Genomic DNA, 17218 nt, shown 5'->3' on the forward strand with positions numbered 1-17218 from the left:
CCAGTTTACATTCCCACCAACAGTGCAGGAGGGTTAACTTTTCTCCACACCCCCTCCAGCATTTGTTATTTGTAGTCCTCTGAAATTCTGAAGCTCTGTGGACTTAAGTGGAAGCAAAACACAATCTATTCAATTATAAGGAATCCTGTCTTGACTTGAAAGTTTCTAGAGTTGGCAACTAGAGATTATCAGATATTTGTCTATTGAGTTTTTAGAAAGTAGCATATATTTATTACATTTTACCTCCTTACTCCTACTGCTGTTAAGACCTTCTTTCACGTAATCCTTTAACAACCCCAGTTAGTGTGTCTTCCAGGAATCAATCCGAATTTCTGATACTGAAGAATCACTTACTTAGTAAATGATGCTGTATTTCCTTCAAATATGATTTGAGGCTGCTTATAAAAATACAGTCAGTACAAAAGAATAAAGTTAATCACTGAGAGAATCAGGGTGACAAGAAGGAGAATAACAAAGTTTGGATAAGATGACACAGGAATCACATAACATTTTCTTCCCAGTATAAGTGGCCTGTCTTCTTTTTTTTGCCTGGGCCCATAGCATGCAGAAGTTCCCAGGTCAAGGATCTAACCCAACACCACAGCAGTAACCAGAGCCACTGCAGTAACAGTGCCAGGTCCTTAAACCACTGAACCACCAGGGAACTCCTAGGTAGCCTATCTTTGGTTTTAAGCTCTTTTTTTTGGGGGGGAGAGTTAAGTTTTATTTGGGGTGAAATTAGGACTTAAGCTTGGGAGACAGCATCTCAGGGAGCCCTGTGAAACTGCTCCCAGGAGGTGGTTTTATGCTCTCAACACACACAAGTGTAGAGGAGACAACAGCATGATCATGTTGGTTTGCCTGTCCTGTTCGGTTCAGACCAGACTAAGCCTGTACCTGCTGAGCCTTTGGTGATACGGTTGACATTGCATCACAGCCCTATGACAAAAGATGGGAAGTAAGAAAGTGGCCAGGGGAGTATCTTTTATGTTTTAATGATAAAAAGAGAAACTTGCCAGGGCTCTTGGCAACTACACTCCTGGAGAGGTGGTTCAGGGCTGGATCCACCTGGTCCAGGACTGACCTGGGTGTGGCCGGGCGTGGGGGGCGGAGCTTCACGGAGCTTCCGGTTTCCATCTGCGGCCAGCTTTCCCGTCAGTCTACAGTTTTTCCCACTTTGGCAGAAGGAGCACCTTTCTAAACCCTTCGTAATCATGTGGCCCCAGCTGTCAGAAGGCCTGAGACAGGTCTGGGTCCTTAGAAGTTACTGTAATAAGAGCAGAGAAATCCTGTGTTGGTTTAATTGTTCTCATCCTGTGTTGTTTGGATCCTGATCAGGGACCAAAGCCATAGGGATAAATTATAAGGAAACTAGCTAAAGATGTGCAACGTTGGGGGAAGCCTTTTATTGTGTATTTCTGAGTCTCGTCAGCAGTTCCTGAGCAGGAACAATGCGTGTGTGTGTGTGTGTGTGTGTGTGTGTGTGTGCGCGTGCGTGTGTTCTCACTGCACTGTAATAGGCAAAATGAAAGTGTCTAGAAACAAGTGTAAACTCCCTGGTTCGAGTTCCTCACTTTTGGGGTTGGTCGTCTTTGGCAAAGCCAGTAGGGACCAGCTTTTGTGTCAGCTCCTACCTTAATGGCTAATAAATAGAAAAGGTCAATTTAGGTCAATATACTAGCTCACAAGGGTGCATTGGGTTTAATCATTGTTCTTCGTTGCTTCCAGGATTTCGACTCTTTCTTCTCTGCAAAAGAAGAGAATATTATTTATTCGTTCCTTGGCTTGGCTCCCCCTCCAGGCTCAAAGGTAAGCTCGAACACCCCCTTGGGTCCCAATACAGGTCTTAGGACGTGAGGATAAAATCCATGCCTGAGACTGTTTAATAAGTGATGGTCTTTAAATTAACATGGTTTTAATACACTTATTCTGATGAAGTCATGCATAGAAATAATGCATGGTTTCTACTAAAACTTGTGTCTGAATTATGCATTTGCTGGTTTTTTCTCTGTTTACACCTTGTCGGATGATACCTAGGTTAAGAAATATCATTGCAGGGGGTGGGGAGGATGGGCTGGGAGTTTGGGATGGAAATGCTATAAAACCGAGTTGTGATGATCGTGGTACAACTACAAATGTAATAAAATTCATTGAATTAAAAAAAGAAAATTGCATTCAGTAAACTTAAGTGCCTTGATTAAATATGTAAAAATATAAATTTTCAAGCTATGTCTGTGAAATTATTTTGTTATGAATTTCTCTTGACAGCTCATGTTAATTTTTTGATAGGCACTCCTATATTAATTATTTCAACTTTAAATGAATTGAATTTGGCGTTTTTTCATCTGATAAGGAGGGAAGAAGTAAGATTTAGACTTAAGAACAAGACAAATTTCATTAGGTGTTCTCCTTCTGGTGTTGTTTCATCTTTGATTATGTGTAATTATATCAATAAATAGGGAATTATGCTAATAAAGTGGGTACCGTGAAATGAATGTCTGAGGGAGATCACTTGGCTTTACTCTTCCTTAACCTTCACTGCATCAAGCATCTTAGACATAACTCTCCGCAGATGTAAGATAAGCACATATTTGTCCAATTCAATTCATCTACTGCTCTTTTTTTTTTTTTTTTGGTCTTTTTAGGGCCACACCGGTGGCATATGGAGGTTCCCAGGCTAGGTATTCAATTGGAGCTGCACCTGCCTGCCCATAACACAGCCAGAGCAACTTGGGATCCGAGCCACGTCTATGACCTACACCACAGCTCACCGCAATGTCAGATCCTTAACCCACTGATCGAAGGCAGGGATTGAACCCAAATCCTCATGGATCCATTTGGGTTTGTTACTGCTTATCTACCATGGGAATTCCCATTTACTTCCTAATTATTTTGTGTCCAATTTCATTTCAAAAGAGATTTGTTTTTTCTACTGGAATGGACTTTATAAAACAAATTTGAATTTGTCTTCTGTTCCTTTGTTCCAGACAGTTATAGGCATCGGCATTTGGATATATCAATGGATGAACAAGGCAGAAATCTCTGCTAGTCCTAAATAGTCCCCTAAGATCACCAATCAGTAAATAAGTTCCATGGAGACAGTGATTCTACCTCCTTCTATTTAAGAGATTTGTGATGACTGAATCCAGTATAATGCCCATTATAAGAGAAATAACTCAAAATCTGACTCTATAGGAGTTCCCTGGTGGCTCAGTGGGTTGAGTATCTGTCATTGTCACTACATTGGCTTGGGTCGTGGCTGTGGCGTGGGTTCCATCCCTGGCCTGGGAACTTCCACATGCCTTGGGCACAGCCAAAAAAAAAAAAAAAAAAAAAATTCCTACCTTGTAGAGATGGGTTTGTCTCAGAGGCATGTGGATGTGTCTTTCACATGTCTTTATTCTTCAGGTAATGACATCTGAGGTCTTTTAGTGCCTAGGTTAACACCTACATGAGCAGCAGGGGTTCCTTCTCTGAACTGCAGCATGTGGATTTCACAGTTGGTTAGTGGTTCTATAGCAAGATAAAACCTTCCCTTTTAATGAAATACTTCTCTGGCTTTGGTCAACTTAAATGCAGCATATTTAACACAGTTTATTAACAGTTTAAAAGAAGGGCTAAAGGCTGTTACATGCAATTTAATCTTTTTGGTTTGGTATGGGAGTTCCTTAACTGGGTCACATTAGTTGAGCTGCTGTGTTTAAGAGATGATGCCTTAGTGTCTGGAGGAAAGAAGGGAAGGGCGGAGGGAGGAGTGTTTCAGGAAAAGGTGAGAGCAGGTGCAGAGGCCCTGAGGCAGCAAAGAGCTTGGCGATTCCTAAGACCTGCCTTGAGGCTGAAGTTGCTGGAGGGATGAGGGGAAGGGGCACCGTGGGAGGTGGGGGCTGCAAGTGGGTGGCCCTTGGGCCATGGCAGTGCTGTGGAGTCTATCCGAGGGGCAGTGAAGACATTCTAAGGGTTTTAAGCAGAGGAGTAAAGCAATCTTACAGCCTTCTCTAAAACTCTTTTTGGCTATAATGGCGTGAATGGATTACCATAGTAACATGGATTAGATGTCGTGGCAGCTTGGGTGGTGGGTGGGGATAGGACCTTGTAGAACTGGGGACTTTAGTGTCTGTTTGGGAGGAAGAATTGGGAAGAGTTGTTGACGGATTGGATGTGCGGCGGGGGGATGGAGTGACTGATTACTTCTAGCCGCTGGGTGTAGATATTCATTCTGGTGGAGGACCGTATTTACGGGAGATGTTCAGAGCTATTATTTTTTTAATGTTTTGGCCGCCAGGAGGCATACAGAGTGTTTGGCCCCAGATTAGGTCTGAGCCACAGCCGCAGCGCAGCGTTGGATCCTTAACCCACGGTGCTGGGCTGGAGATCGAACCTGCATCCCGACGCTCCACAAATGCTGCCGATCCCCAGGCAACATTTCCCCGAAGGGGGAACAACTAGGGATGTTCCATTCGAACGAGACATCCAAGTGCAGAAGTCATGTGGTCTCTGTCTCAGCGAGGTCCGGTTGGAGGTGCACGTGTGAGGCCACTGGCCCGGGGGGGTGGAGCTGCAGTGAGAGGGTGGCCAGGAAGGAGGCTGGCTTGGGGCTGGACAGAGGATGTGGAAAGGTAGAGGCTGAGATGGAGGAGGCCAGAGGAGAGCAGGAGCTCGTGGTGTTAGAGCAGCCGAGCAAGAGCATCTTTATGGAAGAGGGTGAGATCAGCTGTGTCCAGTGCTGCTGAGAGATTGAGTCAGATGAGGACAAAAAAGGGCTCTTGGCTTGGACACGTGGAGGTCATTGGTGGCCATGACAAGGGTACTTTCTGAGGAGTGGTGAAGCCAGAGCGAGGCTGGATGGGTCGAAGGAGAACCGGAGGTGAGAAGGAGGGATTATGCATCATCCGTTGTCGTTGGGGAGTTTCCCCATGAAGAGAAATGGCAGGGGTCAGGCAGCATCATTTTAAGAAGGGTCTCCGCCATTCCTGCTGCTGGAAATTTGGGCAGAGTCACCTCCGTCCCTGCTTGCTGCCACTTCCCTAGCTGTCTCATTCCTCCCCACCTTCTAGACAGTTCTCCTTCCTGAACCTAAGCTCTCCATCTCTCAGTAGACCTGTCCCATATGCCAGCTACGTCTCACTCCCCTCTGTCCAGACCCCAGACCTGTAGAGGGTGGGTGGCAGGGGAGAGTCTAATTTTGACAACTGAGGACTCAGTTGTGGTTTTCTAAACAAAAGGGATTTCTCTATCCCTGCCCCATAATAATCTGGCAGAGCTTTGGAATGAGTTTTCCTTTAACCTTTCATAGGTCGAAGTTCAGACAGAGCAAGCCTCTCCACCCAGAGTCACAAAAAAAACAGAGGCACAGAGAGGTAGTGGAAAAACGTATTCTCTCCCTGTTCACAGCACATCCCAGGCATCTTTCTTTATTTCTTCCCTTTATGATATTCTTCATTATTTTTTTCATTCTTTTTCTTGTCACTTTACACTCATTAAAATGTGGCTATCAGAGTTCCCGTTGTGGCTCAGCAGTTAACAAACCTGACTAATATCTATGAGGTTGCGGGTTTGATCCCTGGCCTCGATTAGTGGGTTAAGGATCCAGTGTTGCCATGACCTGTGATCTAGGTCACAGACGTGGCTCGGATCCTGTGTTGCTGTGGCTGTGGTGTAAGTTGGCAGCTGTAGCTCTGATTGGACCCCTAGCCTGGGAACCTCCACATGCTGTGGGTGTGGCCCTGAAAAGACAAAAAAAAATTATCATCTTCTTAGTGATAATTTAAAATATTTGTCTAATATTCTATTAAGTTGTATCATGATCAACTTATTTCTTTCTCTCTCTCTCTCTTTTTTTTCCCCTTTTGTTCTATCCAGTTATGTGGTGGGTTTCTTGCCCTTTTAGGAGGTTTAAGATCTTCTGCTGGTGTTCAGTAGATGTTCTGTGTGAATCTTTGTATGTGTAGATTTTTTTTTTTGATATATTTGTGGGCCAAGGTGAATTCCATGCCTTACTCCTCTGCCATCTCCATCCCACCCCCTCATTTCTTTATTTTTTATCTTTTTTTTTTTTTTTTTTTCTGTACCTGCTCCATGCGGAACTTCCTGGGCCAGGGCTCGAACCTGAGCTGTAGCAGTAACCAGAGCCATAGCAGTGACAACACTGGGTCCTTGACCCACTGAACCACCAGGGAGGTCCCTATTTTTTACCTTATTATTGTACCGTAAACTTGTAGATGCTGTGGCAGTTTCATAATTGTCATGTAAATAATTTAAGTAATAGTCTGTCTTGTTAATGTGCCATAATTTTCTCTGCTTATATTTTTGAACACTCGTTGCTTACAACTCTTTTTATGATAAATAACTCTTTAGTGATTGTAGCCATGACATTTCTAGTATGCTTATAGTGAGACAAAATCGCATATGTAATTTCTTTCTTTCTTTCTTCTTTTTTTTTTTCAGGGCCTCACCCACAGCATATGGAGGTTCCCAGGCTAGGGGTCAAATTGGAGCTATAGCTGCCAGCCTACGCCAGAGCCACAGCAACACCAGATCAGAGCTGCATCTTTGACCTACACTATAGCTCATGGCAACACTGGATCCTTAAGCCACTGAGCGAGGCCAGGGATCAAACCTGCGTCCTCATGGATGCTAGTCAGATTCGTTTCCGCTAAGCCTCAATGGGAACGCCTGCATAGGTATATTCATGGGCTTGAAATGTACCCGCCAATTGCTCTCTGGTGGGCTTTTAACTTTTATGGTGTGCCAGCGTCACTGAATCAGCGATGAGCATGTTAAATATTGTGGATTTTAGGACCATGGGATTCTTTTGTAAAATTTGGCTTCTGATTTCCTTGTGCCATGAAGAGGGACTGTGGTGTGATGAATTTCTATTTCTATTTTCTTTTTTGGCTTCCCCTCGGCATGTGGAGCTCCTGGGCCAGGGATCAGATCCAGGTCTCTGTTGTGACCCAAGCCACAGCTGTAGCAACGCTGGATCCTTAATCCACTGTGCCGGGCCAGGGGTCCAGCCGGCATCCCAGTGCTCCCAAGACACTGCCAATGCTGTTGCGCCACAGTGGGAACTCCTGATGAATTTCTATCTTAAGAGCCTCTTTGTAACCCAGTGTGTATCTTCATTTCTCTATGAAAAACCCGTGTTTTGAATACTAAAATTTAATCTTTAACCAGTTAATACGGTGGATATAATTTTGTGGAGGTCAAATCATGCTGGAAGGATTATTACGGAAAACGGTAGGTCCTGCCTCCCGCCCTCATGTGTGACATTAACGGTTGGCTGGTTGGCTCACGTGTGGAGTTCCAGGCTGGATGTTGTGTCTCCTGACAATTGGAAAGGTGCAGGCCCTGAGCATAGTAGCTTCCAGGGTTACTGTTGAGAAACCCGGGGCCCATCTGTGTCCTGATCCTTTGTTGGTGCCTGTTTTTGTCTTCTCATTTCTGGGAGCTCTTCGGAGCCTCTCTTCTGCCTTGAAGTTGAATGATGAGGTGGTTGGAAAAAGTCTTCTCCTCCTTGCTTGTGTTGGGCGCTTGCTGGAAAGTCACATCTCTCGGTTCTGAAAAATGTCGGGGGTACTATTTCTTGTCCCATTGCTTTTCATCTTCTTTTCTCGGCTCTTTTTGCAGTTCCTCTTGTTGGACTGCCGGACCTCCTGGACTAAATCATGTAATGTTTTGCCCTTTGTTCCCGGCTTCTTTCACGTAGCGTAATGTCCAGTTGCATCCATGTGGCAGAACGTGTTAGACTTCTTTCCCTTTTATGGCAGAATGATTAGTGTTCCGTTATAGGAATAGACTATTTACACATTTATCAGCCGATAGAATTTGAGTTGTTTCCACTCTGGGACTACTGTGAATTATGCATCTAAGACCCTTTGTATATCTTTAGTTTAATCTTATTTTAGAGATTACTATTTTTTATTATAGGCTGCTCTGCAAAAGAATCACTTGGACAGTCTTTAAAAAAAATTCAACTACTTGCGTTCTGTGTCGGCTCCACAGACCTGAATTACAAGGAGAAAGGGTCAGGGGTCTTTACTTAAAGAAAGTTCTTTGGTTGATTATGATACACTCTTCTGTTTAACCTCTCCTAAATTGGGGACTCATTTAGTAAATATTCATATGCATGCCTCTCCAAAATTAATGTGATGTTGTACTTGCTGTAGTTAAAGAACTCAGACATTACAGAGAGACTGTGAGGTCACTTTGTTTCTCTCCCCCTCCCTGTTTCCCTCCCTTTTTGGGGGCCACTAATATTGTGGATTTTTAAAAACTGTACGTGAAACTCTATATTTATCTCCATAAGCAATACACATGTTCTGTATTTTTATTTTTTGAGAAATTTTGGTGTATATTTATTTAAGTATAGTTGAATCACAGCCTTGTGCTAGTGTCTGCTGTCACAGCAAAGTGACCCTGTCACACACACATATACATTCCCTTTCTTATATGCTTGTCCATCTGGGTCTCTCCCAAGTGACCCAGTGTCGTTCCCTGTGGTGAGCAGTAGGATCTCACTGCTTATCCATTGTAAAAGTCACCGTTGGGAATTCCTGCTGTGGCTCAGCCGTAAAAAATCCAACTGGTATCCATGAGGATGCGGGTTCAATCCCTGGCCTCACTCAGTGGGTTGAGGATCTGGTGGTGGTGTGGTGTATGTCGCAGGCGCAGCTTGGATGTCGCTTTGCTGTGGCTGGTGTAGGCCAGCAGCTGCCGCTCTGATTAGACCTCTAGCCCAGGAACTTCCATGTGTGGCAGACATGGCCCTAAAAAGCAAAAAGCAAAAAAAAAAAAAAAAAAAAAGGCAGTAAAAGTAATACTTTGTATCTATCAACCCCAAACTCCCCCTCCATCCCACTCCCTCCCCTCCCCTTGGCTTTAGATTCCACATATGAGTGATCTCATATGGTATTTTCTTTCTCTTTCTGACTTTTTCACTTAGTATGAGACCTCTAGTTGCATCCATTCATTCTTTTTAAAAAATATTCCTTTCCATTTTGATTTATCCCAAGAGATTGGATATAGTACCTTGTTATCTATCTATTCTAAATGTAAGAGTTTGTATTTTTAATGCTTAATTGGTATCATACTCTTTGAATGCTCTGCAACTTGCTTTTTTCAAAAACAACATTATGTTTTGAGACATAGCCACACTAATATATGTAATTCTATCTCATCTTCTGCTGTGTTTCATCTTATCTCATTAAAAAAATGATCTCATCTCAGAGTTTAGTTCCTGCCCTGGCTTAGGTTCTGTCATATTGTGTGAAATGTTCTTTGACGAAGTAGAAGACAGGGACGGCCATGGAATGACAAAGCCCGGCCTGGAGGAACCTGAGAGGACATCCAGCCCAGAGCCTTCTCTTCCCAGAGGAGGAACTCAAAGCCCAAGGAGCTTAGGTGATTTGCACTAATTAGCAGTACAGTCTGATGCTAGAACCTTCTGTGTTGTCAGCATTGCTTGGGTTTATAGGTCTTTGTGCCTGTGCACTCCGGCAAAGTCCTTCAAGTATCCTCTGGGGAGACAGACACTTGATGATTTATGGAAATGATATTATTTGTCACAGTATCGTTTTGTGGTAAACAACATCGTGGAGAAGTGTCAGCAAGGAAATTAATCTTGCTCAAGCTAAAAATAGATACTCTTGACTATTATGGAGAAAATGTATGCTTATCAAATGATATTAAGCATCATAAGCAGCATTACTGCTTGTAGAACAATTTTCTTATTTTAAGCAGGATGTACCAGACCAGGTTTCCCAAGAGAGCTTTGTAAGCAAGCATTGTCTCCATAAAATCAACTGTGGTTCTTCACAAGTATCTGGTCATACCTGATTCAGTGAACATCATTCTTCATAACACACTCAAACAAGGCCTTGGTTGCATAACCAGTTTCCACTTATGCCCTGGTAACAAGGAACACAGATTTTTATTGAACCCAGGCAGATAACTATATTGCATACAAAATAAAAAGATTCAATATGAATTTTTGAATTCTGGAGGGGTCAGCAGAGAGAATATCATTTGCAAATGTTTCATTTCAAAATACAAAAGCAGAATCCACGACAATGTTAAGATTTGTAAAAAGCTTAAGAGGGAAAACAGGGCTTTCTTACATATCCAGAAAATAGGACATTAAAATAACACCAGTATTCCAAACAAAAACCAAACTTATCCCTTACCAATTCATTGTGTCCTATGTAATTCTTGTTCCACTGGATCTGGAATTAGTAGTCTCAGGAATCTATCTGCATCTCAACTTGAGCTTTGGAAATTCTGACTCAGTCCAGTTGTGTCATCTCAAAATTCTTTAACTGATGCCATTAGAAGCCTATACCCTAAAGTTCTTGGTATAGAATCCTTTTCTCTGGAGCTCCGAGCAGTCATTCCACATAGTAGGTTAAGCATTTTAGCCTGTAGTTGATTACAAAAGCTTTTAGGGAAGCTAAGAAAAATACCTGTGGATGACAAAAGACTTAAATTAACTGTGGGTAATTAATTACCAGTAATTTTGAAATGTGAAAGACTTGATGAGAATTATGACAAGAATAATGCACTTGAAAAGAAAATTTGGTTATATAGGCTAACTGGCAGAAATATTAGCTGGCAGAAAGTGAAATTAACAAAACAATTCCATTTATAATTGTAACAAAAATAATAAAATACCTAGGAATGAATTTAACCAAGGAAGTGAAAGACCTATGCACGGACAAGTTTAAGATGTTATTGAAAGAAATTGAAGATGATGCAAATAAGTGGAAGGATATTCCATGTTCATGGATTAGAAGAATTGATATTGTCAAAATGTCTATATTACCTCAAGCAATCTACAGAATCGATGCAATTCCTATTAAAATCTCAAGGACATATTTTCACAGAGACAGAACAAAATGTTCTAAAATGTATATCGAGCCACACAAGACCTTAACTAAGCAAAGCGATTCTGAGCAAAAGGGAAAAAGGGGGTTCTTGTACACTCTCTGCTTTCATGCTATGTAACAAAGCCGTAGTAATCAAAGCAACATGATATTGGAAGAAAAAAGATACTGATCAGTGGAACAGAATTGAGAGCTCAGAAATAAACTCATGCAGATGTGGACAATTAATTTATGGCAGAAGAGCAAAGAACATGCAGTGGAGAGAGGATAGTTTCTTCAATAAGTAATATTGGGAAAACTGGATAACCACATGTAAAAAAACTGAGATTAGATTACCATCTCATACCATACACAAAAATGAACTCACAACGGACTAAAGACTTGAATGTAAGATATGAAAACATAAAACTTCTAGAAGAAAATATAAGCAGTAGGCTCTTTGACATCAATCTTGGCAGTATATTTTTGGATCTGTCTCCTCAGGGGAGGGAAACAAAAGCAAAAATAAACAAATTGGGGAGTTCCCATTGTGGCTCAGTGGAAACAAATCCAGCTAGTATCCATCAGGATGCAGGTTTGATTCCTGGCCTCACACAGTGGGTCAGGGATCTGGTGTTGTTGTGAGCTGTGGTATAGGTTGCAGATGTGGTTTGGCTCCCGCATTGCTGTGGCTGTGGTGTAGGCCGGCAGCTGTGGCTCTGATTTGACCCCTAGCCTGGGAACTTCCATATGCTGCACATGTGGCCCTAAAATGCAAAAAAATAAAAGTTGAAAAATTAAAAACATAAACAAACTGGATTACATCAAACTAAAAAGCTTTTGGACAATAAAGGAACTGAATGAAACAAAAAGCCTACTTTTTCTCCCATCTACTGAATGGGAGAACATATTTGCAAAAGATGAACTGACAAGGGATGACTATCCAAAATATACAAAGAACTCATGTAACTTGACATCAAAAAGACAAACAACCCAATGAAATATGGGCAGAGAACCTGAATGGACATTTTTTTCCAAAGAAGATGTAAAGATGGCCAGCGGGCACATGAAAAGATACTCAGCATCACTAACTATCAAGGGAATGCAAATCCAAACCACAATGAGATATCACCTCACACCTGTCAGAATGGCTTCTCTCAAAAAGACAACAAGTGATAAGTGTTGGTGAGGTTATGGAGAAAAGGGAACACTTATACACTGTTGGTGAGAATGTCCATTGGTGCCGTTGCTGTCGAAGACATTGTGCAGAATCCCTAAAACATTAGGAATAGAACCACCATATGATCCAGCTATGCCCCTTCTGGGTCTTTATCCAGAGAAAAAGCCTACTGGTTTGAAAAGATGCTTGCACCCCAGTGTTCACTGTGGCGTTATTTATAACAGCCAAGATATGGAAGCAGCCAACCTAAGTGCCCTTCTGTGGATGCATGGATAAAGATGTCACACACACACCCAGAAATGATATTCAACTATAAAAATGATGAAATCTTGCCATTTGTGACCACACGGATGGACTTCAGAGGTGTTACGAGAAGTGAAATAAGTCAGATGGAAAAAGACAAGCACTTAGGATTTCACTCAATAGGTGGAATATAGAAAACTCATACACAAACGAAATAAGTGAACAAACCAAAACCTAACCAAAACAAACATATGGATACAGAGCACAGAGTAGCGGTTAGCAGACGGGGAGGGGGGGGTCATATGGGTAAAGGGGGGCAATGTCCAGTGAAGGATGGAAGCCACATTTTGGTGGAGAGTGCACTGTGGGTTATACGGAGGCAGAAGTGTAATGTTGTGTATGGGAAACATAAGGTTATAAATCAGTGTTACCTCAAAAGTGTAAAATAAATCAGTAGCAGATGAAAAAATCTGGTTGTTTCTGCAGCATGCAAGGTGAAAGAATAAAGTCAATCCAGGAGTTCTCGTCATGGTGAAGAGGAAATGAACCCAACTAAGAACCATGAGGTTGCGGGTTCGATCCCTGGCCTTGCTCAGTGGGTTGAGGATCTGGCGTTGCCGTGAGCTGTGGTGTTAAGTCGCAGATACAGCTTGGATCTGGTGTTGCTATGGCTCTGGCGTAGGCCGGTGCTGCAGCTCTGATTAGACCCCTAGCCTGGGAACCTCCATATGCCTCAAGTGCGGTCCTAAAAAGACAAAAAAAAAAAAAAAAGTCCATCCAAATAAGTTGTAGGCAAAATATAAATGCAATCACAGGCCTATTTTGAAAGGTGACTGTAATCATTCTATCTTATTTATAAAAATGGATGAATAGAGGAAAAACCTTGATATAACAAAAGTAACCGGAGAACTGTACTATGAATATATCAAGAACGTGGACCATGCAACATTCCATGAACGATAAGCGTAGTCTTAAAATATATGCTGGGAATATATCAGAAATCCCAAGTGACAAGATTCAGTAGGTCTGGAGTTGCTCTGAAACACCTATATGTTAAAAAAAATCGTATGAGGAGATGATAGGACTCCTTAATTGAAAACCGCTGTCCTAGAACATGCGAGATTGAAGTTAAAGAAGTAAAGATAGAACCAAGTTAACCTTTAAAGCAAAGAACTAAAGTTATGACTGACAACCCAGACCATCGTAATCAAGGATCAGGCAAGGAAGCGGGAGAGTCAGTGTCTTTCATGTATTATGTTAGCGGAGGGTGGTTCAGACACCAGGGAAAATGCCCAGTTGTCTCTACAGGGAATTCCACGTTCCCGTCACCGCTAGAGATAAGTAGAGTCGTCACGCGGTCACAGCATCACATCTGCAGAACGCTGCTGGCTGTGACCGTCCAGGGTCAGAACCCCAACATCCCAGCGGGAACTGTCCTCACGGCGGCCACCTCAGGAGGTTCCAACCTTCCCACAGCGACGCCGGCTTTGCTCAGAAGAGGGTTCAGTTCCCTCTGTTGGGGTCTTGGTTGCCTCCGCTAGTGAAAGAGGGAGTCTCTCTTAGGACACGTCCAAGTCTGGTGAAGAAGGCACGGATGGTATGTCTGGATAATGTAATTTGGGCCCCAAATGACGCGTGATTAAAAGTTTGGATATGGCCGCATCTGCTGCATATAAAGGTTCCCAGGCCAGGGGGCCAGTCGGACCTGGCGACCTGCACCACAGCTCACAGCAACGCCAGATCCTTAACCCGCGAGGCCAGAGATCGAACCTGCAGCCTCATGGTTCCTGGTCGGATTTGTTTCCACTGGGCCATGATGGGAATTCCCCATACAAACAAATGTAACCAGCAAACTGAATTTTTAAAAATTTAAAAGTTAATTTTTCCAGCTTTATTGAGGTCTAATTGAATATAGCACTGGAGTTTAAACCATACAGCATAATGATTTGACTTACATATATCATGACATGAATCACAGTAAGTTTAGTAAATATCTATCATCTCAGATAAGAAATTAATGACTTGGAAAACAACTTTTCCTTGTGTGAGAATTCTTAGGATTTACCCTCTTAATAACTTTCATGTATAATGTACAGTGTTGTTAATTTTATTTATCATGTTGAACAGTACGTCTGTCGTACCTATTTATCTTGTAAGTGGAAATTTGTATCTTTGTCTGCTGTCATCCCCTTCCCCTCTCCCCACCCCTGCCTCTGGTAACTGCAGATTTTTTTCCTGTGAGTTCATTTGTTTGTGTTCAGAGCATACTGACCAACAACACACTGTTAGTCTCTGGCATACACCTTCGTGATTCAGTGTTTCTGTGCAGTTGAAATGATCACTGTGCTGTTTAGTTACTGTCTGTTTTCATTCAGAGCTACTACATAATTATCGACTGTATTCCCCATATTGTACATTTTGTAACAGTGATTCATTTATTTTGTAACTGATAGTTTTCACCTCTTATCTCCTTTACCTGTTTTTCTCCTCCCTCCTTCCTTCTTCCTTCTGGCGATCTCCCGTTTGTTCTCTGCATCTATGCCTCTGTTTCTGTTTGGTTATGTTTGTCCTTTGTTTTTTAGATTCCACGTATAAGTGGTATCACATGGTATCTGTCTTTCTCTGTTTGACTTATTTCACTCAGCATAATACCCTCTAGGTCCATCCATGTTGTTGCACATGGCAAGATTCCATTCTTTTTTATGGCTGAGTCATATTCCATTACACACACACACACACACACACACACACACACACACACACACACCATTACATAGATATAATATACACACCACACCTGTGTCCATGCATCTATTGGTTGGCACATTGTCTGCTTCCATGTCTCGGCTATTGTAAAGAATGTGGCAGTGAACGTTGGGGTGCATGTCTTTTTTCAGATTAGTGTTTTCATTTTCTTCAGATAAATACCATTGAGTGCAAATGATGGATGGAGTGGTGGTTCTATCTTTAATTTTTTGAGGAATCTTCATACTGTTTTCCATAGTAGCCACTCCAGTTTACATTTTCATCAACAGTGCAGGAGATTCCCTTTTTTCTACACCCTCTCTAACACTTATTATTATTATTTTTTTTGGTCTTTTTCCAGGGCCACCCCTGCAGCATATGGAGGTTCCCAGGCTAGGGGTCGAATCTGAGCTGTAGCCGCTGGCCTGTGCCAGAGCCACAGCAACGCTGGATCCAAGCCACGTCTGCAACCTACACCACAGCTTACGGCAACACCGGATCCTTAACCCACTGAGCGAGGCCAGGGATTGAACCCGCAACCTCATGGTTCCTAGTCGGATTCGTTAACCACTGCGCCACCAAGGGAACTCTACCAACACTTGTTATTTGTCGTCTTTTTAATAATAGCCATTCTGACAGGTGTGAGGTGATATCTCGTGATGTTGGCTGGCATTTCCCTGATGATAAGTGATGCTGAGCATCTTTTCACGTGCCTCTTGGCCGTCTTTGTATCTTCTTTGGAAAAATGTCTCCTCAGGTGTTCTGCCCATTAAAAAAATTTTTTTAAGTTGAATTCTATGAGTTCTTTGTATGTTTCAGTTATCAATCTCTCATCAAATGTATTATTTGCAATATCCTCTCCCATTCGGTAGGCAGCCCTTTTCATTTATTTGTAGTTTCCTTCACTGTGGAAAAGCTTTTTAGTTTGATGGAGCTTAGTTTGTTTATTCTTGCTTTTGTTTCCCTTGTCTGAGGAGACATCCAAAAAATATTGCAAATATTGGTGTCAAAAGAGCCTCCTGCTTATGTTTTCTTCTAGAAGTTGTAGGGCTTCAGGTTTTACACTTCAATCTTTAATCAGTTTAGATTTGCTTTTTATATATGGGGTGAGAAAGTAGTCCAGTTTGGTTTTTTGGCGAGTAGCTGCCCAGTTTTCCTGATACCATCAATTGAAGAGACTGTCTTGTCCTCATCGTATAAACAGCTTCTGAACCTGCTATGTTCTTGGTCATAAAAAAATACCTTCATAGGGAGTTCCCTTCATGGTGCAGCAGAGACGAATCGAACTGGAATCCACGAGGATGCAGGTTTGATCCCTGGTCTCGCTCAGTGTGTTGGGGATCCAATGTTGCCATGAGCTGTGTTGTAGTTTGTACACTCGGCTCAGATCCTGCCATGGCTGTGGCTGTGGCTGTGTCGGCAGCTGTAGTTCCGATTCGAGCCCTCATCTGGAAACCTCCATATGCTGTGGGTACAACCCTAAAAAGCAAAGAAAAAAAAAAAAAAAAGAAAGAAAAGAGGGATACCTTCATAGGAGTTCCTGTCATGGTTCGGCAGAAACAAATCTGACTCAGTTTTGATCCCTGGCCTCGCTCAGTGGGTTAAGGATCCAGCATTGCCATGAGCTGTGGTGTAGGTCACAGATGCACCTTGGATCTGGCGTTGCTATGGCTGTGGTGTAGGCCGGTGGCTACAGTTCCAATTCGACCCCCAGCCTGGGAACCTCCATGTGCCACAGGTGCAGCCATAAAAAGACAAAAGAAATATACCTTCTTGAGTTTCAAAAAGGGAAGATTTTACAGCTACATTTTTATCCCACATCTAGAATTAGAACCTGAAAGGGGACTATTATAAAAACTTAAGAAATAAATATATACCATTTCATATAACTCCATATTCAAGTGAAAATAAAACTAATATTATAAATCATCAAATAATCAGCAAAAGAAATTATTTTATAGCCAAACCCCAATATATAGCCAAATTTCTATACAGAGGAAAATTGTTAACTTTAAATATTCTTAAAATTAAAAAAGAAAGGTTAAAACTTTGTAAAATAAATATTCAATTTAAATATTTCATGTATATATAACATATATGAAATATAAAAATTAGGGAGTTCCTGTTGTGGCTCAGTGGGTTATAAACCCGACTAGTATCCATGAGGTTGCGGGTTCAACCCCCAGCCTTGCTC

At 42.1% G+C, this 17218-nt stretch overlaps 1 protein-coding gene across 5 annotated transcripts in view; it reads left to right on the top strand.

Moving 5' to 3' along the window:
- SH3BGR (SH3 domain binding glutamate rich protein) overlaps positions 1–17218 on the top strand; it is a 63592-nt gene that overhangs the window by 24317 nt on the left and 22057 nt on the right. For all 5 annotated transcript variants that reach the window (XM_084986921.1, XM_084986920.1, XM_084986922.1 and 2 more), the window contains 1 exon segment: positions 1729–1809. In XM_084986921.1, the coding sequence (XP_084843047.1) occupies positions 1729–1809 (81 nt within the window).

This window comes from Sus scrofa, chromosome 13 (genome assembly GCF_054392235.1).
Source record: "Sus scrofa isolate SSC_HxYL_T2T_F1_AM1 chromosome 13, Sscrofa_HxYL_maternal_Yorkshire_Landrace_v2.0, whole genome shotgun sequence".
NCBI lineage: Eukaryota > Metazoa > Chordata > Mammalia > Artiodactyla > Suidae > Sus > Sus scrofa.